The sequence below is a fragment of the Cetorhinus maximus genome, chromosome 9 (genome assembly GCF_964194155.1).
Source record: "Cetorhinus maximus chromosome 9, sCetMax3.hap1.1, whole genome shotgun sequence".
NCBI lineage: Eukaryota > Metazoa > Chordata > Chondrichthyes > Lamniformes > Cetorhinidae > Cetorhinus > Cetorhinus maximus.
This window is the reverse complement of record NC_135887.1, coordinates 71,566,331-71,593,274: the sequence shown is the minus strand read 5'-3', so window position 1 is coordinate 71,593,274 and position 26,944 is coordinate 71,566,331. Positions and strand designations below refer to the sequence as shown.

Below are 26,944 nucleotides of genomic sequence, written 5' to 3'. Positions count from 1 at the left end.
ACTCTACTTGGTCACAACTGGCTTAAGGAAATAAAATTGGAGTGGACTGAGATTTTCCAACTCAGAATGAAAGACCTACAAGAATTATTACAGAAATATGCCCGTGTTCAGGGAAGAGCTCGGGAAGATTCAGGGACTGCAAGGTAAAATCCATTGGATCCCAGAGTAACCTCCAGATATTTGAAGGCAAGGCCAGTCCCCTATGCATTACGAGAAAAGGTGGATATTGAGTTAGACAGGCTGGAAAGGTTGGGAGTCTTACAACCTGTACAATTTTCCGAATGGGCAGCGCCCATAGTTCCAACTCTAAAGCCAGGCCGAAGTGTGCGAATATGCGGGAACTACAAATTGACCATTAGCACGGTAGCCAGACTTGATAGGCACCCTATACCAAAAATTTATGAATTGTACTCCAAACTGTCAGGGGGAACCACAAATACAAAATTATTTATGAGCCACACTTACCGGTAAGTTGAGCTAGAAAAGACCTCTCAGGATTTTGTGACTATCAAGACACATAAGGTGTTATACCAGTATACCCTTCAGAGCCTCATCGGCTTGTGCCATTTTCCAACGGAATATGGAAAATTTGCTCCAAGGTCTACCCCATGTAGTGGTTTATCTCGATGACGACCTAGTAACAGGACTAACTGATGAAGAACACCTGGCTAGCTTGGAAGAGGTATTGACACGTTTCTCACAAGCTGGAGCACACTTGAAAAAGGAAAAATGTATCTTCCAAGCAAAAGAAGTGATTTCATCAGCGGAGAAGAAAAGAGTTGACGTTTCGAGTCCTCATGACCCTTCAACAGAACTGAGTGATATTAGGAGAGGGGTGAAATATAAGCTGGTTTAAGGTGGGGGGGGAGAGAAGTTGAGGGGGGTGGTGGTTGTAGGGACAAGCAAGCAGTGATAGGAGCAGATAATCAAAAGATGTCACAGACAAAGGAACAAAGAGGTGTTGAAGGTGGTGATATTATCTAAACGAATGTGGTTTTATCCACAGGCCAGGAAGCCAGATTGCCAATGCCGACACACTGAGCTGATTACCCCTGAAGGACAGCAATGTGAATGTCCCCATCCCTCAAGAACTTGTCTTGTTATTAAATTTTCTGGATTCATCACCAGTGAATGCCAAACAGATCAGTGAGTGGACCAACTGCGATCCAGTCTTGCAGGGATGGTCTAACAAGCCAAAGTCGGACGAAATGAAGCCCTATTTTAAACAGGAGATACGAGCTCACCTACCAAGATGGCATCTTACTGTGGGAAGCGAGAGTCATTGTGCCTCCCAGAGGAAGACAACCATTACTGATAGAATTACATAGCGCTCACACTGGCATTTCTAGAATGAAAATGTTGGCGAGCAGCTACTAATGGTGGGCAGTGATGGACACTGAGATCGAAAACATGGTCAAGAGCAGCATGCAGTGCCAACAGGTACAGAAATTGCCTCCTTCTGTTCCACTGCATCCTTGGGAATGGCCAAGAAGGCCATGGATCCGCCTCCACTTTGACTGCGTGGGACCTTTTTTGGACACAATGTTCCTCTTACTTATCGACTCTCACTCTAAATGGATGGATGCTTACGAGGTACGATCACCCACATCTGTCGCCACTAAAGACAGATTGCATAAGAGTTTTGCGATACACAGTTTAGCAGAGATAATAGTGTCTGACAATGAACGGAATTCACCAGTGGGGAATTCTAAAGATTTACAAGTCTCAATGGCATAACACATGTCAAAACCTCGCCATACCACCCTGCATCCAATGGATTGGCCGAGAGGGCAGTCCAGACCTTCAAGGCTGGAATGAAGAAACTAGATGGAGACTCTATAGCAACTGAAATGATCACATTTCCTGCTCAGCTATAGGACTACGCCACATACGACCACCGGTATTGTCTCCGCAGAGTTATTAATGAAGAGATGTCTCAGAACGTGTTTGAGCCTCATAAGGCCGAATTTAGGAGGGAGCTTACAGAGAAGTCAGGAGGCCCAGGAAAATGAACATGATTACCACAGTGTTGAAAGAAACTTCACTGTAAGAAATGTAGTTTTTGCAAAGAACTTTGGAGATGGGCCCAAATGGCTATCAGATGAAGTCAGAAACAGAAAAATATAACAGAAGATATTGAAATGCTAAAAAAAGGTACAAGTTAGGATAAAAATTAGTAAAATTATTGCTAAAAGGGAAAATAATGGCAATTCGTCATTAAAAATGAATAAAAACAAACAACACGCAGCCCATGGAATGCTGTACTTCTGCCTAGTGTTGCCCAGAAAGGAATATTTGAACTGTCCCACTGTATTATACTGTGTTGTACATCAGAGAGTTGCAAGGTCTAAGTCATGCTGTCACGCAGTTAGACAGCATTGGTGCTTATGCTTGAAGCCACATGCTTTATTTCACTAATTTGAGTTAGATTGAAAAGTTGCTACAGACAAGGCAGCACATGGGAACAATCTGATGCTCAACCCATTCAAATCCCACAGACTATCACTTCCAGTTCATGGGCTGAAACATATTGCATCTCATTGAAAGAAAATGACAATTTAAAACATTTTCCAGTCAGGTCAAGCAAGCACTGATCAGAGAGAGAGGTAACAAAGCAACAATTATATTCTCCCTGAAAACTCACACATTCAGATCCTATAATATAGAACCAAATAAAAAAAATGACTTGGGATGTGGGTTCCAGTGACTTAATTGATTAGATTACAGTCTTGCATGGGCTTCAAAACATCCAATCAATGTTCTCAGCAATGTTCACATTTTAATTTCCTGGCTGGCTTGTAATTATCTGTGGAATTTTACTTCTGCAGAAGTCACCGAGGAGTAAAAAAATCAACTCCCAAGAGCTCTGGTGTTTCAGGTTAAACATTCTGCTGAACGATGATGCCTTTTTTTAAAACTGTGAAATAACAATGACGTTTGTAACAAGCTATTGCACACACTGAAAAGTCAGTAACGTTTTCACAATAGGATCGGTTGATTACAAAGCTTGTTTGTTAGCCATTTCAATGTTGCCATAATTTTACATTTTATACAAACTGTTCATTTTGATTGCACACTTCATTGTCTGCTCATCACTCAATTTGAACATGAAAATGTTTTGACATTTAATCCAATATTTTTTAAAAAAACTACTGATTTATGAGTAGATCCACATTTGAACCATTCAGTTTTCCACAATCACTGCAATAAATATGGTATTTTACAACTTTTTGACATTATGGCAATTGGACAACACAACAGTAACACAGTACTTTAATTTAACTCTGATATGTGCTGCTTATCAGTAAACTCAGATCTTTTACCCCTTCATGTAGTCATCAGGCTCCCAGGACATGTTTAAAGCCTCTCAATCCCACCTCTGACATATCATCAGCTGGTTTGTTAAAATAACAACACGCTTTCAAGTATGAAACCCTGACATTTCTGATTCGCCAGCAGTTGCCAAAATCAGCCCCACGATTACACAAACTGTAACCGGCTTTCCTAATTTTCCCAAGAGACTCAGTTCTCATCAAATGCTTTCATTGTTTGTATAGACGTCCAAACACACAAGAATACACCTAATGTGTAATGGGGAATTACCATGCAGCAGTTAAGTCTCTGAAACTTCATAAGTATAGCTAACCATGCATCAAAAACCGGCCTTCCAAAATGCCTCAACTAGTACGCCCAGGGAAATATTTGTGTAAATTTACTGCACACATTTCTAACCCATCCCAATGCGATTTACAGCCGAATGTTCAGTACAGGAAAGATAAATTGACTTTTCGGAATTTCCAGTAGTTGTGAGCCCTTACCTGTCCAATTGAATTCTCTACCTTGATATATGGAGATTATTTCAGACTTGAAAATAAATCCTCTAATATTGATGGACAATGGGTACTCTGGTGTATTGCGAGTTCGCTGAATGATGTATTAAAAGTTGATATATAGTGGATTTACCTTCTGGTGTACCATAAGATTATTGATTTTTGGATCATGGATTTGCTAACTGTTATACTATAGATTTGTTGGTCGATGCCTTATGAGTTTGCTGACTCTGTTGTTTTCTAGACTATTCCCCTGTTTCCTAGTCAAAGCGCATTACTTTCTTTATTCACTGCCCACTGGTCTCCTGGGCTGGATATTACCCATCCCTAACTCCTAGATTGGCTCCTCCTGGGGCCCTTGTCTACCCAACTGCTCTCCTGATTCAACCTGCACTTCTGCCACTAACTCCTTGATTGAATTTTACTTCTCTGATTTCTTGGACGAAGATTTCATTTTCCCTCTGTTCCTGCTTTCCACAGATGCCACTCCATTCCTCTATTACTGAGCTGTTCTCCATTCCTCTACTAGTTTCTGAGATAACCATCTCCTCCTACATCCCTGCTCCTTCTATGGTTCCAGGTTTAATCTATGTTCCTCAGTTGGCTCTGAAATTGCTCTGTCATCTCCAGTTCCTAGTGTTACCTTCACTTCCCCTATGCACTGCTGAATTCATTATATCTTGAAGCCCTGCTCAGAAAACTTCCTTCTTCCTCATCTTAACCTGGCTGTCTCCTCGTTGATCAGCTTCAAGCTTACTACCATCATAATGCCTGCATCTCTTCCACTGGCCCATGCAATTTAAGTTCCTTGTATGTGTTTCCGCATATACTCTCTAGCTGCCACTTCATACCGGAATCCACCAATTTCCAGCCTTTCTTTCGGGCCATTATGTTCACTTCTCCTCTACTTCTCATCCAGCTACTCCATTTTGCCTTTTTTACTCCACTTTTTCTAGCATTACATTGCCCTCAATCACTCCTCCTGCTTGTTCCCCAGCCTTCTCTCTCCCTTGTTGCTGTCCTAGGCTCTCACCACCTCAGCCTCCCTCCTTTGCATTCTAGACTGTCAATTACCTTGTTCATAATGCTCTTTGACTCCAAGCTCTCATGCATCCTCTTTCTCCCCCGCCCCAAGATTGGTAGCAGAGTTTTCAATTGCACAGGCATGCTCTCAAATGCCCATCCACTTCTCTACTTTCATAAGTTCCTGAAGAGAAAAAAAAATTGCAGGGGTATGGAGTAAAGGCAATGGGGTGGAGCTAGCTAAGTGGCAGCCAGCATAAACATGACAGGCCAAATGGCTTCCTTCTATACCGTAACTATTCTATGATTGTATTATTGCTTAAAAACTCAAAATCCACTTTGCAACTCCCTCCACCACCCCTCCTCTCCTCTCCACCCCTACCACAAGCCTCCAATCACTCCTTTGCCAAACAATGCAGCTGCATTCCATTCCCAATAAGTAACCCACTTCAAACAGGGAAAACCGAAACTACAACTGGCAAATCAAGCCCTTTAGGTACTGGTAAGCATGGACTCAAACAATTTCACCAATCTTAACCACGATCAAGAAATCTTGGATATTGGACCAGCCTTGAAAATCCTTCAGCTGGACTTTGAATATCTCAACTGCTATACAATCTGTCTCCAGTCCCTAAATTCTAGAAATAATCTGTTTGTAACCTGGCTTCAGGAGGAACATGTTGACTTCCTTTTTGCCAGCTTTCTTACTCTCTGCATAGCATTTGGCTGTGTTATCTATATTAGAGCAGATCTTGTTGACACAGATGTCAATGTCTTATTAATTACATTGTTACGGTCCAACAGCAGTCACTTTATAAAGGCTTAATGGCAGTTGCATTGTTAAACAAGTGATCAGTATTGGTCCACCAGTGGCAGTGTGGCCTAAGCTGCTGGATTTAGATTCCAGGCTCCTTGGAGGCGTGGGTTCGAAGCCCTGCCCCACTTTCAGAACAATTGCCCTATAAATGGGGACAATTTAATATTTGGTCGCCAAATAGGGGACCTATCGGATATTAAACAGATAAAACCACATACTACACTTGATCTTAGCCAAAAGGCTGAGAAGCGATCAAAATGGGGACGGTCTTAATCCTGGCTCAGTGGTGGCATCCTTGCCTCTGATTCTGAGCATTGAGTTCAAGTCCCACTGTTGGAAGCGCTACTGTTTTGGTGAGACATTAAACTAGGGGCTACACCTGCCCTTTTTCCCTTTAAGGAGTTGCCCCATTAATTTGTTCATTTGTTCTTCTGTTAATTTGTCCCCTTTATTTGTTAATTAGCTTTACTCAAAAAGAGTATAAATGGGGACAGTGTCCCTGTTATGTTAGTTTGGTTTATTTTCTGTTCATTCGTTATACTCAAAGAAGTATAAATGGGGACTGGAACACTGAAGAGGGGGAGGAGGAGAAACTGGGAGAGTCTATGACTTTGCTTTGCTGTCTTGGGAATAAACCTGTTTAAGGTACAGGAGGTAGCTTTGGACTCATTCTTCCTCAACATACAATTATTGGAATTAACACAGAACAATTTGCATCTAATGCAGGTCATTGTAATATAGTGAGTCAATCATTTCAGAGTGGCAAATCTGTACAAACCTCCTAGCCAACCCGGGCCACACTATCTGGAGATGGAGAAAATCAGATCAAAATTAAACTGACCTTCTGGACTAGGCCTTGCTTCATAACCATTGCTTCATTCACGAGGCAAAACAACACAGTATTTTTTATCTTGGCAGATGGAAGCAATGCCATGCTTCTGACCTTATGCTAATCACTAACATGGGCAATCACATTTTAAGCAGTAGTCACAGTCCCACTCTGAACCTATCTATCCTCTGTCTCCTGCAGTATCCCATTGAAAATCAACACAAGCTCGAGGAACATTTCATCTTTCAACTGGGCACAATATAGCCTTTTGGGCTCAATGCTGAATTCAACAATTTTAGATCGTAACCTCTAATACCATTTAGTTTACTGTTTTCTGGTTTGTTTTTTCTCTCTCATTTCTCTCTTTCCTTTTTCTTCGCTTTTCAGCTCCAGCTATTCTTTATCCTGCCATTCACACCTCCTCTGGAAATATCTTTTGTTCCTTTACTTGTCTCATTAAAAAAAGTGCTCTGGTGAAATGTCGCTGATCTAATACGTGGACTCTGCTTCTGTCTCCACGGATAGTACTAGGCCTGCTGTGTATTTCCAGCATTTTCTATTTAAAGAATGCCCTCTTACTTTTTTAAACTTTGCCCACTGAAATAAGTTAAGTTGGGCAAGTGGGCCGAAACGCAATCTTAAAAAGCTAAGAGACCAAAGCCAAACAACATCAATCAAAGACTCTTGATTCTTTGGAATTTTTGCAAAGGGTTAAAAGCTCGTTCATGAATACTAAGTATTTTATATATCAAACTCCATTGAGCTAATAGTACTAAGTACAGAATGGAAGACTGTAATGAAGAGCCCTGATCTTGAAATGCTAGCTGATTTCCCATGACCTACACAAGCAGCCCAGACCAAGTGTCATCTTCAAATAAAACAAAGTTAAAAGGCAGGAGGTAATTGGTCTAGGGTTAGTAAATTTACTTCAGTTTCCATTTTAACTTCATACATCATTAGGGAAGCAGGAATCTGCAATTTCTCTATAGTAAGGGATCAGGACCAGAGACCTGCTAAATTGAGATGGTGCAGTGCCGCCACTAGTGAGAAGGTTTAATTACAGAATAAGTTCCATTTTCATTATGAATAAAAGGCAGGAATTAAAAATCAAAAATAGTGATATAAAAGTGTGACAAAAGGAAATAAGGATTTGTACACAGAAAGCACATGCAGAAGACTGTTATTAGATTGAGATATATCACTATTGCAGTTATTCAGTGTTCTGAAGTGCATCTATAAATTAGCAAATTCATTTTTTTTTTGCAATGAGAAACCTGGGTACAAGATCCATGGTGAAAAACATCACCAAAGCAGAGAAATAGGAGAAAGGTGATAGAAAGCTAACCAGGGAACTTCCTTATTTTTATCACACTATGTAAAGTGGGGTTCCTCACTGAACTATTGAAATGTACAGTCAATTCATTGTTTATGTTAATAGATCTTGCCACAAGCTGTAGGGCCGGAGAAGCTATTCATAACCCTGCAAGAAATTTGAAGATATCAATAAATTCTCAGAGCAATTATGTCATCATTTTAGACAGATTTTCTATTGGCATTTCTTATTTTAAGAATTCATTTCCTACATGAGATATTGAGGCTCCTTACGCATTTATACAGATACCTTATGCATTAATAACTGAGAATTACAGACCAATCTATATACCAATAAAGTTTTGTTTTTGTATTATGCACTGTTGACTTCTAGTGCCTGAGGGTAGAAGTTAAGAGATTCCAGAATTGGAATACATTCAATAAATCTTTCCTGTACATAGGATATGCTGAAATAGTAATTTCCCCCAGTTGTCAACAAAATTGTCCAGGCAAAAGAAAGTTAATATGAACCATGGGTGTAAAATCTGAGATGTGTCGAACATTACAGTTAATCTTCTGAATATCACCAAGGTCTACAGACATCATTGAAAACCACTGGTAACTCCATTTAATTAAAGTGCAGGATAATGATAGGGTACAGAGAAATTAATGAGAAATAAACCAGAGCAGTGTAGGACCGTATAACCCAGAGCCCTGAAAAAACACAAATCAGCAGCAAGATCTACTGTACAGCCTGCCCTCATCTGTAAAATCCTGATTGATGATAGTACTTTTCTGCTACACTCTCTGGTAACCTACAGGAAAGCCATCAATCTCCTAAAGTTCACAAATGCAGCTGTTCATTTCATAAAACATTCCATTTATTTCCCCTTTTCTAGTCCAGATCCAACATCAACCCAAGCACCAGAATACAACTCTTGTTGAGATGAGTTGCATAGAAAGACAGAAAAAAAGACGATGGTAAAACAGAATTGGCAGGCATGCCTCTTCAACACACTTTCTTTCATCAATTCCTCACAATTTAACTAGCGATTGATCTCCACATAAGTCAAGCTCTGCCAATTCCATTCTACCAGCAGCTGCTGAGAGATGTACCAGTAATAGGAGCTTACTCTGTCCTTCAATTTTCACACCCTCCTTTCCTTGTCCTTGATTCTGCTACACAACATTGAATTAGGCTGGTACCGATTTACTATTCTTGAGAAGGATAGATAATGAATGACACTCTTGATCTGAAATTAATGTTCTTACCATGATTTTTGCTAGCACACCATCATCACTAGAGTCCAACGTAACAACAGCTTTGTCCGTTTCAATTTCACACAGTGCATCACCAACATTAACAGTTTCACCTGGGAAAAGAAAGAAAGGATATCAGGAAGAAGTTGCATTTCTATAGCACCTTTCATATCTTTGGGACTTTCCAAAGTGCTTTCCAGAAAATGGACTATTTTGGTGAATACTCTCGTTGTCCTTTCAGCAAACATGACAGCCAATTTGCACATGACAGGTCCCACAAACAAATGAAATAAATCTCCAGATAATCTGTTTTGGTGGTGTTAGTTAAGAGATAAGTATTGACCAGGACACTGGAAAGATCTGCCCTGCTCTTATCTGAATAGTCTTATGAGGTTTTCTATGTGAGGGGACAGATGGGGCTTCAGTTTAACACCTCATTCAAAAAACCTCTGATAGTGCTGCACTCCCACAGTACCGTACTGATGTGAAGGCCTAGATTATTGATCAAGTCCCGTAGTGGGGCTTAAACCCATGAACCTCTGATTCAGAGGCATTAGTGCTATCACCGAGCCAAGGCTAACTACAACTGATAAAGATGCTAGTTAAATCAATAATACATCACAAGTTGTAAATGCTAAAATTAACAAAGGTGGTTCCACTACTGCATAAACTCTCTCTGATAAAAGCAAAAATAATTATATTTTTTTCTTTTAAAATTGCTTATGGTGCTTTCAAAGGTTTTAATTCAGAATTTATGTAAAAGCACTGAACTGAGTGGGGAGATATGTGGGAGGGAACAGGAGAGGATGAGAAAGGGGATAGCTAAAATACATGAGGTAGAACACTGATGATGCATTGTTTCAATGCTGAGCAGCAAGGGTAAGAAGACTGTCAAGTAAACACTAAGGCCACATTTTTACTTCTGTTGTGTGTGTGTGTGTATCCCAAAACCCAAGAAAATGTATATAAAGAATTAAATAATGATAAACATCAATATATGCTTTGCATTCGAGGTTTTATTTGAACGCTGTGGAGGCAAAGTGATAAAGCATCAAATTCAGCGACATGATCTGGTATGTCCCAATGTAACAACTATCATTAGCCATGTGGTGTCAAACTGGATATCAGGCCACTTAAGGGGCACCAATTAGTTTACTATATCCCCATTTGACATCCAAACAATAATTTTGCTCTCATGGCGGAATGCCTAGAGCATGCCACATTAAGAACAACTCATACCTCTTGCATTGTTCAAGTCACAATTGGCCTGTTCAACCAGTATAATCTCTGGTTCTTCAATGTACTTGGCCAGAGATAACAGCGCAACAGAACACAATTCTCAATGAATACCACCAAGCATGAGATCATGGAAATCTTCCTATTTCTCACCCTGCATTGACACTAAAAACACTGACCCTGCTGAAGAGCTCTTGTGTTGCCTAGCGCTGTACAGAACTAAAGATTGTATCAGAGAGTTGCTTCTGGTTACTAAACAGCTCATTTGAATACAGTTTTTCAATTTGTCAGGAAGTTCCAATCCAGCTAGGGGTTAAATAAATGCCTTTCAGGACCCCCCACAACCAAATAAAGATTCAACCTTTTTTCGCAAATACATATCAGAAACATCAGTATTACCGTCAGCACAGTATGTTCTTCAATCCTCCCTGATCAATATTACCGTCAGCACCGTACGTTCTTCAATCCTCCCTGATCTGTATTACCGTCAGCACCGTACGTTCTTCAATCCTCCCTGATCTGTATTACCGTCAGCACCGTACGTTCTTCAATCCTCCCTGATCTGTATCACCATCAGCACCGTACGTTCTTCAATACTCCCTGATCTGTATTACCGTCAGCACCGTACGTTCTTCAATCCTCCCTGATCTGTATCACCATCAGCACCGTACGTTCTTCAATACTCCCTGATCTGTATTACCGTCAGCACTGTACGTTCTTCAATCCTCCCTGATCAATATTACCGTCAGCACCGTACGTTCTTCAATCCTCCCTGATCAGTATTACCGTCAGCACCGTACGTTCTTCAATCCTCCCTGATCTGTATTACCGTCAGCACCGTACGTTCTTCAATCCTCCCTGATCAGTATTACCGTCAGCACCGTACGTTCTTGAATACCTCCTTATCTGTATTACCATCAGCAGCGTACGTTCTTGAATACTCCCTGATCAATATTATCATCAGCACCATACGTTCTTGAATACCTCCTGATCTGTATTACCATCAGCACTGTACATTCTTGAATACTCCCGGTTCTGTGTTACCATTAGCATTGTACGTTCTTGAACACTCCCTGATCTGTATTATCAGCACTGTATGTTCTGCAATATTCCATGGTCAATATTACCTTCAGCACCAAAAGTTCTTGAATACTCCCGGATCTGTATTACCGTCAGCACCGTACATTCTTCAATATTCCCTAATCTGTAAACCCATCAGCACTGTACATTCTTCAATGTTCCCTAATCTGTAAACCCATCAGCACTGTACATTCTTCAATGTTCCCTAATCTGTAAACCCATCAGCACTGTACATTCTTCAATGTTCCCTAATCTGTAAACCCATCAGCACTGTGCATTCTTCAATGTTCCCTAATCTGTAAACCCATCAGCACTGTACATTCTTCAATGTTCCCTAATCTGTAAACCCATCAGCACTGTACATTCTTCAATGTTCCCTAATCTGTAAACCCATCAGCACTGTACATTCTTCAATGTTCCCTAATCTGTAAACCCATCAGCACTGTGCATTCTTCAATGTTCCCTAATCTGTAAACCCATCAGCACTGTACATTCTTCAATGTTCCCTAATCTGTAAACCCATCAGCACTGTACATTCTTCAATGTTCCCTAATCTGTAAACCCATCAGCACTGTACATTCTTCAATGTTCCCTAATCTGTAAACCCATCAGCACTGTACATTCTTCAATGTTCCCTAATCTGTAAACCCATCAGCACTGTAAATTCTTCAATGTTCCCTAATCTGTAAACCCATCAGCACTGTACATTCTTCAATGTTCCCTAATCTGTAAACCCATCAGCACTGTACATTCTTCAATGTTCCCTAATCTGTAAACCCATCAGCACTGTACATTCTTCAATGTTCCCTAATCTGTAAACCCATCAGCACTGTACATTCTTCAATGTTCCCTAATCTGTAAACCCATCAGCACTGTACATTCTTGAATCTGGCGTGATGTTCAGCTACTATAAACACTTCCAGCTCCCAAAAAAGATATACATAATAAACCCTCTATGATGCTACTTTCACAAGAATTTCCAATATTACTGCTGTCAAAAGGCACACTATTCTCTGAATGCTAAAATTATTAGTTTTTAAACTGCTAAATTCCACATGTAGATATCCCTGTTGACAGCTAGAAAAATGAAGCACACATAGTATTGTTAGAGCAAATAACTGGCCTGCTCTCCATTAGAGTTGTCAACTCTCCAGGAATTAAAAATTCTGGCAAGCAACCCAGGAGAAAAATCACTGCAGCAGTAAAAAAGTACATTTTTCCAGTTTCTTTGAAAATGTTTCTTTCTTCATTTATTAGTTATGAAAATATTGGAGGTGAGGAAAAGGTTCTTTAACTGTGCATCAGTTGGAGCCAGGGGGCCACATGATGAAACCTCCAGAAATATGTCCTCCAGAGTTGGCAATCCTACATGGCATAATTCCTACCACAAGGTAGTAAATACAGTAGAACTGAGTAGGCACAGCCCTTTACCATTCTGGGAAATCAAGTGACCCCCGCCCCCTAACTACATCCCCCACCCCCATCCCAACACACACAAACAGACCCATTACACAAGGGGTTAGGAACATATTGGGAATGGACAATCACTGCAGGTTGAATTGCATCACACAGTTCAAGCTGGGAAAAGTACAGCTGTGGACTGTTTTGCAACTGAGTGCATAGCAAGTCAGAACGACATAGCTTATGTTGGCAGTTTGGGAATGCCATGCAGGCAGGGGAACATGCAGCTTGAGAATGCAGTGAGAGACAAGAGGCCATTCAGATAATACGCATTATTCCAGATAGTACATACAGCAAAATTTGTCAAGTTCCCAGACAGGATGCACCTGATGTGAAACACATGACTCCAATTGTAGTATTATTACACTGCACGACTGATACTGGAATGTGACTTCCCAATGTGGCTCATACTGCAGGGCAATTGCACTACATAACTTCTACTGGAGTGTGAATGCACTGCATAATTTACGCTGCAGTGATATGGATTCATATTTCATTGAAGCTTATGGACAAAAAGTTGCCCTTTTAGCTGGTGTTGGAGTATGTGCAACAGCTTCCGTGGAAGCTCACTCTGAAAGCTCAAAAGGGCCAACAGTAGATATTCTCCCTGTGAGGTAATCCAATTATACAAGTAGAACAGCTAAGTAACATACAGAAACAAAGTTCCCAGAGCCAAACTCCCACTCAGAACCATGGGTTGTATAAACAGGTTATCATACTGCTTTGGTTTACTGTTTTGAAGTGCTGATAAATCTCAGCAGTTAACAAAAATGTGTGAATTTTGGAAAGGTCAGTTAAAAGATCTTAATCAGAAATAAAAATACCTGAAAAAACTCAGCAGGTCTGGCAGCATCTGCGGAGAGGAACACAGTTAACGTTTCGAGTCCGTATGACTCTTCAACAGAACTAAGTAAAAATGGAAGAGAGGTGAAATATAAGCTGGTTTAAGGCAGGGGGGGTGGGGGGTACAGGTAGAGCTGGATAGAGGCCAGTGGTAGGTGGAGATAACCAAAAGATGTCACAGGCGAAAGGACAAAGAGGTGTTGAAGGTGATGATATTATCTAAGGAATGTGCTAATTAAGGGTAGAAAGCAGGACAAGCAAGATACAGAAAGCCCTAGTGGGGGTGGGGTGGGGTGAAGGAATCGAAATAGGCTAAAAGGCAGAGATAAAACAATGAATGGAAATACATTTAAAAGTAATGGAAATAGGTGGGATATTGGGGGAAAAAAAAGGGGGTGAGAGAGTTCATGATCTAAAATTGTTGAACTCAATATTCAGTCCGGAAGGCTGTAAAGTGCCTAGTCGGAAGATGAGGTGCTGTTCCTCCAGTTTGTGTTGAGCTTCACTGGAACAATGCAGCAGGCCAAGGACGGACATGTGGGCATGAGAGCAGGGTGGAGTGTTGAAATGGCAAGCGACAGGGAGGTCTGGGTCATGCTTGTGGACAGACCAAAGATTTTAATGCTTGTTCATCGCTTCAACTGGCCAGGTAAGATTCAGTGCTCAGCTGGTATCACATGTCTTGGCAAGCTTCATAGTTGTTCTGAGATGTAACGTCACGGCAGTATTAATCCCCCTTTTGGGGCAGAACAAATGTTAGGTAGGAATGTTAAAATGCACAGACGGTCATATTCATATACACTCACTACCAACAATGAGCTTGTACTGCCCTCTACTGGCTGGAATTATGAGCCAACAATAACTTCAAGTTTCAGGTACTCACATTGCAGGATGCTACCAGATACAGTAAAGAAAGGAAGACTCACACTCATACAGTGCCTTTCATGACTTCGGGATGTCCCAAAACACCGTCGAGCCAACAAAGTACTTAGCAATTGTAATCACTGTTACAATGTAATCACAACAAAATTCCACAAACAGTAATGTGATACTGCGATGTTGATTGAGGGAGAAATATTGGCCAGGAAACTGGAGATAACTCCCCTGTTCTTCTTCAAAATAGTGCCACGGGGTCTTTTATGTCCATCCAAGAGGACAGATGGAGTCTCGGTTTAATGCCTCATCCAGGAGATGGCACTTGGAACAGGACTCCCTCGGCTGACACTCCAGTGTAGTACTTTGATTATTTTTTTGTTTGAGTCTCTGGCGTGGAACGCTATATTCTCATTGCAAGTGCCAAACACTAAAAATAGTAAAACAAAATACAGTTCTTGGAGTGCTTTGTAACCCATTGTCAGACCAAATTTGTAACATTAGAAGATAAAGTGTGACTGCAGTCAGTGTGGCACAAGTGCATGGAGGTCAGTGACCTCTGTTCCAATTATCTAACTGTCTGTAAAACCTCTCTCTCAACCACAACACCTCTTTAGTAAAGCCTGTTACAGGAGGATATTATTCTCTCAATAAAAGTGTGACTAGCAGAATGTTCTGCGAACAGATCTTTCCATGTGAACACACAATATACAGGAGGTTTGGCAATAATAAAGGCACAGATGGAAGGAGTTACACTGCTGATTGTTAGGGTATTAAATACAGCAACATTCGGGTAAATACCTCACTGCTCCGTTCAATAATAATTCCAATTGAATATTAAACACATTTTCTAAAGCAATTATCAGCCTTAACAAAAAGAATAAAGGAAACAATTAAACTCAACGGTTTGAACAGAATTTAATTACTGCAGGCAGTGAATCCATAATACCGACATTCATACTGTTATTATGTTGAAACGTTTGGAGTGCTCCACTCACAATACTTTGAACTGTCGTGATTTGTGTAGGATCAGATGTTTATATTAAAACATTTTTCCCCACACTGTATAAATCTATTTGAGTTGCAGTTATTAAATGAAGTACTGTAAGAAATGCCAGCCACCACCTATAAGTCAATCGCTGTGAATATAGTTCTGATGATATCACTAGCAGACTAATCTCAACACCTGTGCAAGGTGGAGATCAGGCCAACCTAAGGCTTGCTAGTTCTGTAGGTACAGGGTGTCTAATCTTTTAGATGGGCTTCTTAGATATTCCAGAGATATTCCACTTTCAGTAAACATTAGAAACTGTTTTCCTGCACAAATGGCCCAATTAAATCTGAATTCCCTACAAACTTTTAATTACCTACCACTGATGACTGTGGAATGTTCTGCAATAGCTTTTAATATTTGGGGGGACAAAAAGGGAAGTTATTTTGAAAGGGACTATGTACATCAAACGCTTCTATCAGTACTAGAATTCAGATTAATGTTCCTGTTCATATTGGATCACAGAACCAGCGTATCATTGCCATTGAAAGTTTGCATCCAATTTGTTAACATGCAAGCCTTGCTAAGTATGACAGATTAAAAATCTAAGTGCAGAACAGGCTATAACAGTGCTTCATCAAGGCTATTGTGCTGTGTCCCTCTTTTTAAAATAATGATGTGATTGTTGTCAATTGCTTTTAGCTGGCATTTAATAAGAAGAGTATAGTTCATGGACATTGTAAATGTAGAATACATTTCAATAACATGCAATTGTCACTTGGCATTAAGGCCCACTGGCAAACAGAGATAAAATAACACCATGAATTGTGAAACACCACACTTCATTCATCAAGGATGTAGTTCAGTTACAGTACTTAAACAGTTTTCAGAGCTCACCGCCCCCATTTCTTAACACCTGCCAACAGGGTAACAGTTCTACAGCAAAAAAAACATTTTCACACATGACTCACATTCACAGGGCTGTTCACAACATCACCAAAATGCCGATTAAAATTCTTAACTTTCAAGAGAAAGTCCCACAAATAATGTCACCCAGGAGTATGACAGGATAAGTGAATCACACAGCTGGCCAGGACACTTAGTTCTATACAACTGTAATCAATCCTGCAAAACAGCATTTAAAGATACCATTTATACACCATTTATTCTCCTCTGTAAAGTGCAGATTCACTCTTCTTCAGAAGCTTTCTGCACAAGCCTATTGTAGCAAAGTTCCCACTTCATCTTAGCAACGGCAAGTGCAAGGCCAGTATCTTCAGCCCTAAACTCTATCCCCTCACGACCAATTTCATCCCCCTCCCCAGGCACTGCCTCAGACCATTTGCATTCTCATTTCTTTATTTGACCCTCAACTGAGTTTCCGACTCCATGTGTTCTCCTTCACGAGCACTTGTGTAATATCATCTAACTTCACTATTTTACAGTGCGAGTCACACTCTGGAATCTACTGCATGAGTGTGGAGGAGTCAGATTCAATCATGGCTTTCAAAAGGGAATTGGATAATTATCTGAAAAGAAAGAAATTGCAGGGCTACAGGGAAAAGGTCGGGGCGTGGAACTAGCTAAGTTGCTCTTACAAAGAGCTGGCACAGGCAGAATGGACTGAATGGCCTCCTTCTGTGCTGTAACCATTCTTTGATCCACTCCTGCCTCTGAGACCATCTGCTGCTGAAACTCTTATCCAGGCCTTTATCACCTTCACAGTAAACCATTCCAATGTTCTCTGGCTCATCCTCCACAAATTTCCAGCTTATCTAAAGCTCTGCTATTTATACCAAAGCCTCCTGGACTCTCTGTCCTACATTGGCTCATGATTCCCCCAGTGCCTCCCATTTAAAATTCTCAGCTTTGTGTTGAAATCCCTTCTTAGATCTATTCCATCTCTGTAACCTCCTCCACCCTAAAGCCCCTATGAATGTTCCATTTCTCTGAAATTGGTCTTGTACATTATAGTTGAATAAAGGCAACTACAGAGGCATGAGAGAGGAGCTGGCCAGAATTGACTGGGAGATGAGCCTAGCAGGAAAGACAGTGGAACAACAATGGCAGGAGTTTCTGGGAGTAATATGGGAGACACAGCAAAAATTTATCCCTAAGAAGAAGAAGCATACTAAAGGGAGGACAAGGCAACCATGGCTGACAAGGGAAGTCAGGGACAGCATAAAAGCTAAAGAGAAAGCATACAATGCGGCGAAGAGCAGTGGGAAACCAGGGGATTGGGAAGCCTACAAAGACCAACAGAGGACAACTAAAAAAGAAATAAGGAGGGAGAAGATCAAATTTGAGGGTAAACTAGCCAGTAATATAAAAGAAGATTGCAAGAGGTTTTTTAGATATATAAAGGGTAAGAGAGATGCAAAAGTGGACATTGGGCCGCTGGAAAATGAAGCTGGAGAAGTAGTAGTGGGGAACAAAGAAATGGCGGAGGAACTGAATAGGTACTTTGCGTCAGTCTTCACGGTGGAAGACACGAGTAACATCCCCAAAGTTCAAGAGAGTCAGGGGGCAGAGGTGAGTATGGTGGCCATTACCAAGGAGAAGGTGCTAGGAAAACTGAAAGGTCTGAAGGTGGTTAAATCACCTGGACCAGATGGATTACATCCCAGAGTTCTGAAGGAGATAGCTGAAGAGATAGTGGAGGCGCTAGTGGTGATCTTTCAGGAATCACTGGAGTCAGGGAGGGTCCCAGAGGACTGGAAAATCGCTAATGTAACCCCCTGTTTAAGAAGGGAGTGAGGCAAAAGACGGGAAATTACAGGCCAATTAGCCTGACCTCGGTCGTTGGTAAGATTTTAGAGTCCGTTATTAAGGATGAGATTTCAGAATACTTGGACGTGCATGGTTAAATAGGGCAAAGTCAGTATGATTTCATCAGGGGGAGGTCATGCCTGACAAATCTGTTAGAATTCTTTGTCTAACCTGCTCGTTACCTCCTCAAAGGAGAGCCAATGGATGTTATCTACTTGGACTTCCAAAAGGCCTTTGACAAGGTGCCGCACAGGAGGCTGCTCAGTAAGATAAGAGCCCATGGTGTTAGAGGCAAGGTACTAGCATGGATAGAAGATTGGCTGTCTGGCAGGAGAGAGAGTGGGGATAAGGGGGTCCTTCTCAGGATGGCGGCCGGTGACTAGTGGAGTTCCGCGGGGGTCAGTGTTGGGACCACAACTTTTCACTTTATACATTAATGATCTAGATGAAGGAACTGAGGGCATCCTGGCTAAGTCTGCAGATGATACAAAGATAGGTGGAGGGACAGGTAGTATTGAGGAGACGGGGAGGCTGCAGAAGGATTTGGACAGGTTAGGAGAGTGGGCAAAGAAGTGGCAGATGGAATACAACGTGGGGAAGTGTGAGGTCATGCACTTTGGTAGGAAGAACAGAGGCATAGACTATTTTCTAAATGGGGAGAGAATTCAGAAATCTGGAGTGCAAAGGGACTTGGGAGTCCTAGTCCAGGATTCTCTTAAGGTTAACTTGCAGGTTGAGTCGGTAGTTAGGAAGGCAAATGCAATGTTGGCATTTATTTCGAGAGGACTAGAATATAAAAGCAGGGATGTGCTGCTGAGGCTTTATAAGGCTCTGGTCAGACCACATTTAGAATATTGTGAGCAATTTTGGGCCCCATATCTCAGGAAGGATGTGCTGGCCCTGGAGAGGGTCCAGAGGAGGTTCACGAGAATGATCTCAGGAATGAAAGGCTTAACATATGAGGAACGTTTGAGGACTGGGTCTATACTCGATGGAGTTTAGAAGGATGAGGGGGGATCTGATTGAAACTTACAGAATACTGAAAGGCCTGGATAGAGTGGACGTGGGGAAGATGTTTCCATTAGGAGAGACTAGGACCCGAGGGCACAGTCTCAGAGTAAAGGGAAGACCTTTTAGAACAGAGATGAGGAGAAACTTCTTTAGCCAGAGAGTGGTAAATCTATGGAATTCATTGTCACAGAAGGCTGTGGAAGCCAGGTCATTGAGTGTATTTAAGACAGAGATAGATAGGTTCTTGATTGGTAAGGGGATCAAAGGTTACGGGAAGAAGGCGGGAGAATGGGGTTGAGAAACTTATCAGCCATGATTGAATGGCAGAGCAGACTCGATGGGCCGAATGGCCTAATTTCTGCTTCTATGTCTTATGGTCTTATACATCACTACCTCCCTGCACCTCAGAAATGGTGCTGTCACCCATCTGGGAAATACTTTGGAATTCTCTCCCTAAATCGCTCCATCTCCCTAGAGAGTCTGGGACAAAGTTACAGAGATAAGAAGAGATTTAAACATGGAGATGAAAATTTTAAATTTTAGGCATTGGTGGACTGGGAGCTCCTGTAGTCCACAAACTTAGGCTTAACGTGGCCAGGACTAGTTGCATGATAGGATACAAGGTTGCAGAGTTTTGGATAAGTTGAAGACTCTGGAAAGTGGAGGATGAGAGGCTTGGCCAGGACAGCCAAATGGTAGTAATTGGTACAGTCAAATGGTAGTAATAGTGGTTACATTACTGGGCTAGTACCCCAGAGGCCTGGACATCCGGAGATGTAAGACAGAAAAAGATTTGCACTTCTATAGCATTTTTCATGTCCACCAGATGTCTCAAACCGCTTTACAGCCAATGAAGTGCTTCTGAAGTGTAGTTACTGTTGTAATGTAGGAATCGCAGCAGCCAATTTGCACACAGCAAACTCCTACAAACAACAATGTGATAATGACTAGATAATCTGTTTTTGTGATGTCATCGAGGGCTAAATATTGGCCAGGATACTTGGAATAGCTTCCTTGCCCTTCCTTGAAATAGTGCCATGGGATCATTTATACCCACCTGAGAGAGCAGACAGGGGTCTCAGTTTAACACCTCATTTGAAAGACAGCAGCTCAAGAGTACAACGCTCCCTCAGTATTGAACAGGAATGTCAGCCTTGATTGAGGTCAAGCCTTGGGGTGGGACTTAAACCCGTTCAAATTGAGGAATTTGAATTCAGTTCATTAAAAAAAACTAGAACAAAAAAGAAGACTTTGCATGGGTGACCGCGAAACCACCGGAGTGTTGTAACATCCCATCTGAATAGCTAATATCCTTTAGGCAAGGAAATCTGCCGTCCTTACCCTGTGTGGCCTACATGTGACTATGAACTCACAGCAAAGTGGTTGCCTCTTATCTGCTCTCTGAAATGGCCCAGGAAGCCACTCAGTTGTATCAAACCACTGCAGAAAAGTCTAATAAAAATAAAATTGGAAAGACCACCCAGCATTGCACTGTGGGTGTACCTACACCATACAGGCTCCAGCAGTTCAAAAAGGAAGCTCACCACCACCTTCTAGGACAACTAGGGAGGGACAATAAATGCCGGCCTAGTCAGCGATGCCCACATTTCATAAATGAATTTTTTTTAAAATCGGCAAGTGACAAAGGAACAGATGACAGTTTCAACATTAGATGGTTGAGGTGGGAGGAAGCTGCCATTGTGGTGGACAGGATATGGGGTCAGAAACAGCTCAAGGTCAAGTAGGATATGGAGAATGTGAATAATTTGGATCAGCTGAGACAGTATCCAACACTGCCCCAGAGTAGGGTGGAATTGGGGACAAGGGAGCTTGTGGCAGGAATCAAAGGCTATAGCTTCAGTGTTCCCAGGGTTTAGCTGGAGGAAATTGCAGCTCACCCAACACTGAATGGTGGAGAAACTGTCTGACAACTGTAGTAGTGGAGGGGCAGAGAGAGGCTGCGAGGTAGGGCTATGCATCGCCTGTGTTTATGTGGAAGTTGGCTCTAACTTTTGTGGATGATGTCACCAAGGGTGAGCATATAAATGTGAAATAGGAGGAGGCCAAGGGTAGATCTCTGATGGACTCCAGAGGTAACAGTGCAGCGATGGAAAGCCATCTCTGGAGATACTTTGGTTACAACTGTACAGGTAAGAGCAGAACGAGGTGAAGGTAATCCACAGAGCTAACAAAGGAGGCACTGCAGGAGTATGACCTGGTTGATAAGATTAAAGGTTGCAAACAGATTGAGAAGGGTGAGGAGGGATAATTTACCAGGGTTATTGTCAGGCAGAATATCATTTGTGACTCTGATTAGGGCTGTTTCAGTGCTGTGAAAGGAGCAGAAGCCTGTTTGGAGAATTTTAAACATGGAGTTGCGAGAAGGTTGATATGGATTTGGGAGGCGACATCACCAACTCAGTTTTATAGATTTCTAGGCTGGGCAATTACAAGTTGTGTTAGAACAATTTGCATACCGGAGAAAAGATCATACATGACCAATTTCTAATCCCATAACCTTTGTAAATCAAAGGTGTATTTTAGTCCTAGTGCCGTCAGCCGGAGACGAACAGTGTAAACCACATGGTTGACTGAGATATTGTCCTCATATTGAAGATGCTTTGGTGTATATGCTCACTGTATCAGACTTCCATTATCACAGTTACATATGGAGCTCAGTGACCTTCCCTGTCTGTGGATCCGTTTATAATTTTATCAACACAAAAAGTCAGTAGGAATAAAACCAATCAATATCCACATAACTGGTGGAGTAGGCCAACTCTCTATTGCAAACCCAGTATTGTAATAACTAAGCCAGACAGGTCCACAGTACACTGGTGAAATTGACCAGCCAGTCTAGTTCACGAATGGGACTTAAAGAGGTAGGCCAGTCACTAGGGCTGAGGTTTTTCATAGCATCACCCATGAACTATACGATGATAATGTCAATTATTCAAAAACTAACATTCTGTATCATTTAAAAACAAATAGCGTGAGTGATGCAGGTTTTAAAGCACAGTACGCAAAGAACAGATAAAAGAAAGCATGGGGAACATCTAAGCAATAGCAATCACATCATTATATAGTTTAAGATACAGATTGGGAAGGACAGAAGTAAGACAAAGGCCAATTTGGGTAATTACTTTGGGGGAAAAAAAGTTATTTTAAAGGAGATGAGAAAGGAACTAGGGAAAATAAAGAAGAAAATTTACATGCAGTCAAAGAAATAGAACAGCAGTCGCACACATTTAAAACAGTGATTAAGGGAGTCCAGGAGATTTATATCCCACCAAAAAACAAGAACAATCCAGCCAGTGACTTACCATGGATGATTAAAGAAATAATGATAAAATTGAAACAACAGGAAAAAGGTATATACTAAGTACATAGACAACAAAGGAAAGGATAGCAAAAGGGAATGCAAAAATATTTAGAAAGAATTCAAAGAAATTAGGAAGTTCGTTTTATTTATACTCCTTCATGAAGTATTCTACAGGCACAGAAAAAACAAAAGAAAAATCAGGATAGGGACAGAGCAACTAAGCTATACAGACAATAAACTTACAGATAACGACAACAAAATGGCAGAGATATTAAAAAATTACATTGTTAATCTTCCTGGTAAATATAAGGCACAGTGGACACAGCGTTAGAAGAAATTGGCAAAGATATAAAGACAGTTTAGATAGAAAAAGGGGGAGCTAATTGATAAACTAAACAAAGAAATAAAACTCCTGGTCTTATGAAAGGCATAAATGCCTATGTTGCTAAATTTGCTGACGACACAAAGATAGGTAGGAAAGTAAGTTGTGAAGATGACATAAGGAGGTTACAAAGGGACAGATAGGTTAAGTGAGTGGGCAAAGATCAGGTAAATGGAGCATTATGTGGGCAACTGTGAAATTCATTTTGGCAGGAAGTACATGAAGAAGCATATTTAATGTCTAAATGGTGAGAGATTGCAGAGTTCTGAGATTCAGAGGGATCTGGGTGTCCTCGTGCATAATTCACAATAGGTTAGTATACAGGTACAGCAAGTAATTAGGGAAGGTAATAGAATGTTATCTTTCGTTGTGAGGGGAACCGAATACAAAAACAGGGAGGTTATGCTTCAGGTGTACAAGACACTGGTGAGACCACATCTGGAGTACTGTGTATAGTATTGGTCTCCTTATTTAAGGAGATATGCAAATATGTTAGAAGCAGTTAAGAGAAGGTTTACTAGACCAATACCAGGAATGGGCGGGTTGTCTTGTGGAGAAAAGTTGGACACGTTAGGCTTGTATCCACTGGAATTTAGAAGCGTTAAGAGATGACTTAATTGAAACCTTTAAGATCCTGAGGGGACTTGACAGAGTGGATTGGAGAGGATGTTTCCTCTTCTTGGGAGAATCTAGAATTAGGGGTCACTGTTTAAAAATAATTTAAGACAGAGATGAGGAGAAACTTTTTCTCTAAGGGCTGTGAGTCTTTGAAACTCTCTTCCTCAAAAGATAGTGCAAGGAGAGTCTGAATATTTTTAAGGCAGAGCTAGGTAGCTTTTTTCATAAGGAAGAGGGTGAAAGGTTATCAGCGGTAGGCAGGAATGTGGGGTTGGAGTTACAATCAGATCAGCTATGATCTCATTGAATGGCACAGCAGGCTCAAAGGACTGAGTGGCCTACTCCTGCTCCTAATTTGTATGTTTGTTCATACGTTCGTAGGAAGAGACAGCATAGGTACAATAACACATATATAACATTCATTCGAAAATAGAGTACTGTTGGAAGACTAGTGGCAGCTAATGTATTTTTATATTTAAAAAGGGAAACTATAGATCAATTAGCTCAACGTCAGTGATAGGAAAGATAATGGAATCCTTACTCAAAAATGTGGTAGCATATTTTCAGCATCTAGAAGTTTTTTCTAAAGAGTAGTCAGCACAGATTTCAAAGGAAGGTTATGCTTAACAAACCTGAATTCTTTGAAGAATGATCAGAAAAGATAGTTAACAGTAGCCTAATAGACATAATATATTAGATTTTTAAAAGGCCTTTGCAAAGGTACCACATGATAGACTAAGGACAGAACATGTGGAGGCAGGGGACAAGTAGCAGAATGGATAGAGATCTGGCTACAAAACAGAAAAGAGAACATAGGGGTTAAAAATTTGGTTACTCAGATTGGTAAACAATTGGGAAGTGATGTCCTACAAGGGTCGGTGCTGGTATTATTGTTGTTCACCATCTATGTAAACTATTTAAACTTAGGAATCAAAAGTATAATTTCAAAATTTATAAACAACATTAAATTGGAGCACGTAGTTAATACAGGAGGGCTGTGACAAATTACAGGAAGATATTGGTAAACTTGCAGAGTGGGTCTGTAATTGACAATTGAACTTCAATATAGGTAAGTGTGAAGTGGTGCATTTTGGTCTGAATAAGGAAGCCACCTTCTCCTTAGAAAATAAGTTTCTAAGTTGGGCAGAGGAGCAAAGGGATCTGGGGGTACAGATACACAAATCAGTAGAAGCAGCAAAGCAGGTCAATAAAGTCAGAAAAAAGCAAACCAAGCACTCAGATTTATTTCTGGAAGAATAGAATTGTAAAGCAGAAAGGCTATGTTAAACTTGTATAGAACATCAGTTAGACCTTACTTGGAGTATTGTGAAGGGCTCAATATGTTATAATAAAGGTTGTGGAGGCACTGGAGAAGGTGCAAAAGAGATTTACTGATGATATCAGAAGTGAGAGGTTATGCGTATCAAAAAAGGTTGAACAAGCTGGGGTTCTTTGTTTCTAGAAAAGAGGAAACTGAGTGGCAACCGGATAGATGCCTTTATAATTGAGAAAGGGTTTGATTAGGTTGACTTCGGGTAGATGTTTCCACTTGTGGGGGAGACCATAAATATAAGATAGTCATTAATAAATCCAATAGGGAATGCAGGAGAAACTCCTGAACCTAGAAAACCATTAGAATGTGGAAAGAGCTACCACATGGAGTTTAGGTGAACGGCATTAATACATTTAAAGGGGAGCTAAATAAACACATGATAGAGAAAGAAATAAAAGGATATGCTGATGGACAGATGAACCAGGGTAGGAGGAGGCTCATGTGGAACTTAAACACTGTTATGGGCCTGTTGGACTGAATGGTTTGTTTCTCTGCTGTAAATCATATGTCAAACAGAAGATGCTCCCTAATTTAGAGACACATTCTATATGTGCACATGTGATATATATGCACACAGATTTACACACACTCTATAGCTTCAGAACAGTACATTGTTCTAAAAAATAAAATGAGTTTCTGTCCCATCGTGATTCAAAACTCAATGATCCTTTAAACTTGGGTGATGTGCAGGCTGTTGGGGCGGTGGGGGGGGGGGGGGGGGGGCGCGGTGGAGAAGAAGAGGCCACTGGCCACAAATGCTACTTCAAAAACAGTTCATTTCTCTGTTTTAACGACTTGCACTTCTAAGAGATTTAGTCACTAATATTGTGACTTACCTTCTCTTTTCAGCCATTTTACAATATTCCCCTTTTCCATTGTTGGTGATAGTGCAGGCATCATCACTTTGAGTGGAGCAACACCTACAGGAGACAGGAAGAAATTCATTAACCACTATTTTTTTCATGCAAAAAGCTTATGTATTATGAAACTTATGAAACTTAGGAAAGCTGATGAACAGCTTCAACACAAGTAGACAAAAGTCCAACAGAGAACAGACCATTGCGCAAGTTAAAATTCTCAAAGTGATAAAAAGGCATTTAATTGGTATTTCAGGATCATATTCCAAAATTCATTGTTTTTCTGTGAAATATTGTTGTGCTTTTGTCCGACCCCAAAATTCTCTCAATGAGTACAATCAGTTAAAGCCTTCATATGGAGTTGAAAGGAAAATTTAGATAAGTATGGAAGAGAATATGAAGAGAGGCATAGGTAAGATATAACTGCCAAATCCTCGCTTTAAGCACAAAAATTGAGTTTATGTGGGAACTTGGAAATCTACTGCTTGCCATGATAGGAACACGTATAGGCCCTTTAGCCCCTCGACCCTATTTTGTCATTCAATGAGATCCTGTGCCTGCAAAAGTTGAGTGACTGTATAAAAAGTGAACATTTGGCAACTTGCTAAACATTTTGAAACTTCCTGCGGAATGGATGCCATCATTTTTGCTACTTTGCCTCAGGATCTATCTTTATGTTTACGTTTAGCTTAATCTTGTAGATTGGTCTTGAATCCGTGCTTTTTTGCTCTTTATCTGCGAGCACCTTTTCTGAATAATGTCAAGTGCAGCATGACTTTTATTAAGCAGCATACTAATAAACAATTAATTGTAAATGTAATTGCTACATGTATAAATATTGACTTTGTTCATGAAGGTTTAACCCATCAACTAAGAAGCCTTAAAGGGATAGATAAATAATGAAATACAATGAAATTCCTGGCTGGATAGAATTAAATGGTTGTTTCGTACAAATAAATTATTCGCTAATTGAGCAATGACTGAATAATCAAATACCGGATATATATTTTATTTCCTAACAGGAATAAATCAATTGTTGAGATAAGTAACTTTTCTGACTTTTTGCACCCCCTACCCAGCTTGCGTTTTCTTTCTTCT

General features: G+C 40.7%; 1 protein-coding gene and 1 pseudogene across 1 annotated transcript in view; both read right to left on the bottom strand.

The window, feature by feature from the left end:
• Positions 1 to 25,923, bottom strand: part of pdhx (pyruvate dehydrogenase complex component X) — a 199,915-nt gene extending 173,992 nt beyond the window's left edge. Inside the window, exons 1-2 of the mRNA XM_078548835.1 lie at positions 25,826 to 25,923; positions 9,083 to 9,183 (exon numbers count right to left, since the gene is read on the bottom strand). Of these exons, the coding sequence (XP_078404961.1) occupies positions 9,083 to 9,183; positions 25,826 to 25,889 (165 nt within the window). The 5' untranslated portion in view covers positions 25,890 to 25,923. The remainder of the gene's footprint in view (positions 1 to 9,082; positions 9,184 to 25,825) is intronic.
• Positions 5,769 to 5,923, bottom strand: LOC144685141 (U2 spliceosomal RNA; annotated as a pseudogene).
• Positions 25,924 to 26,944: the final 1,021 nt, after the last annotated feature.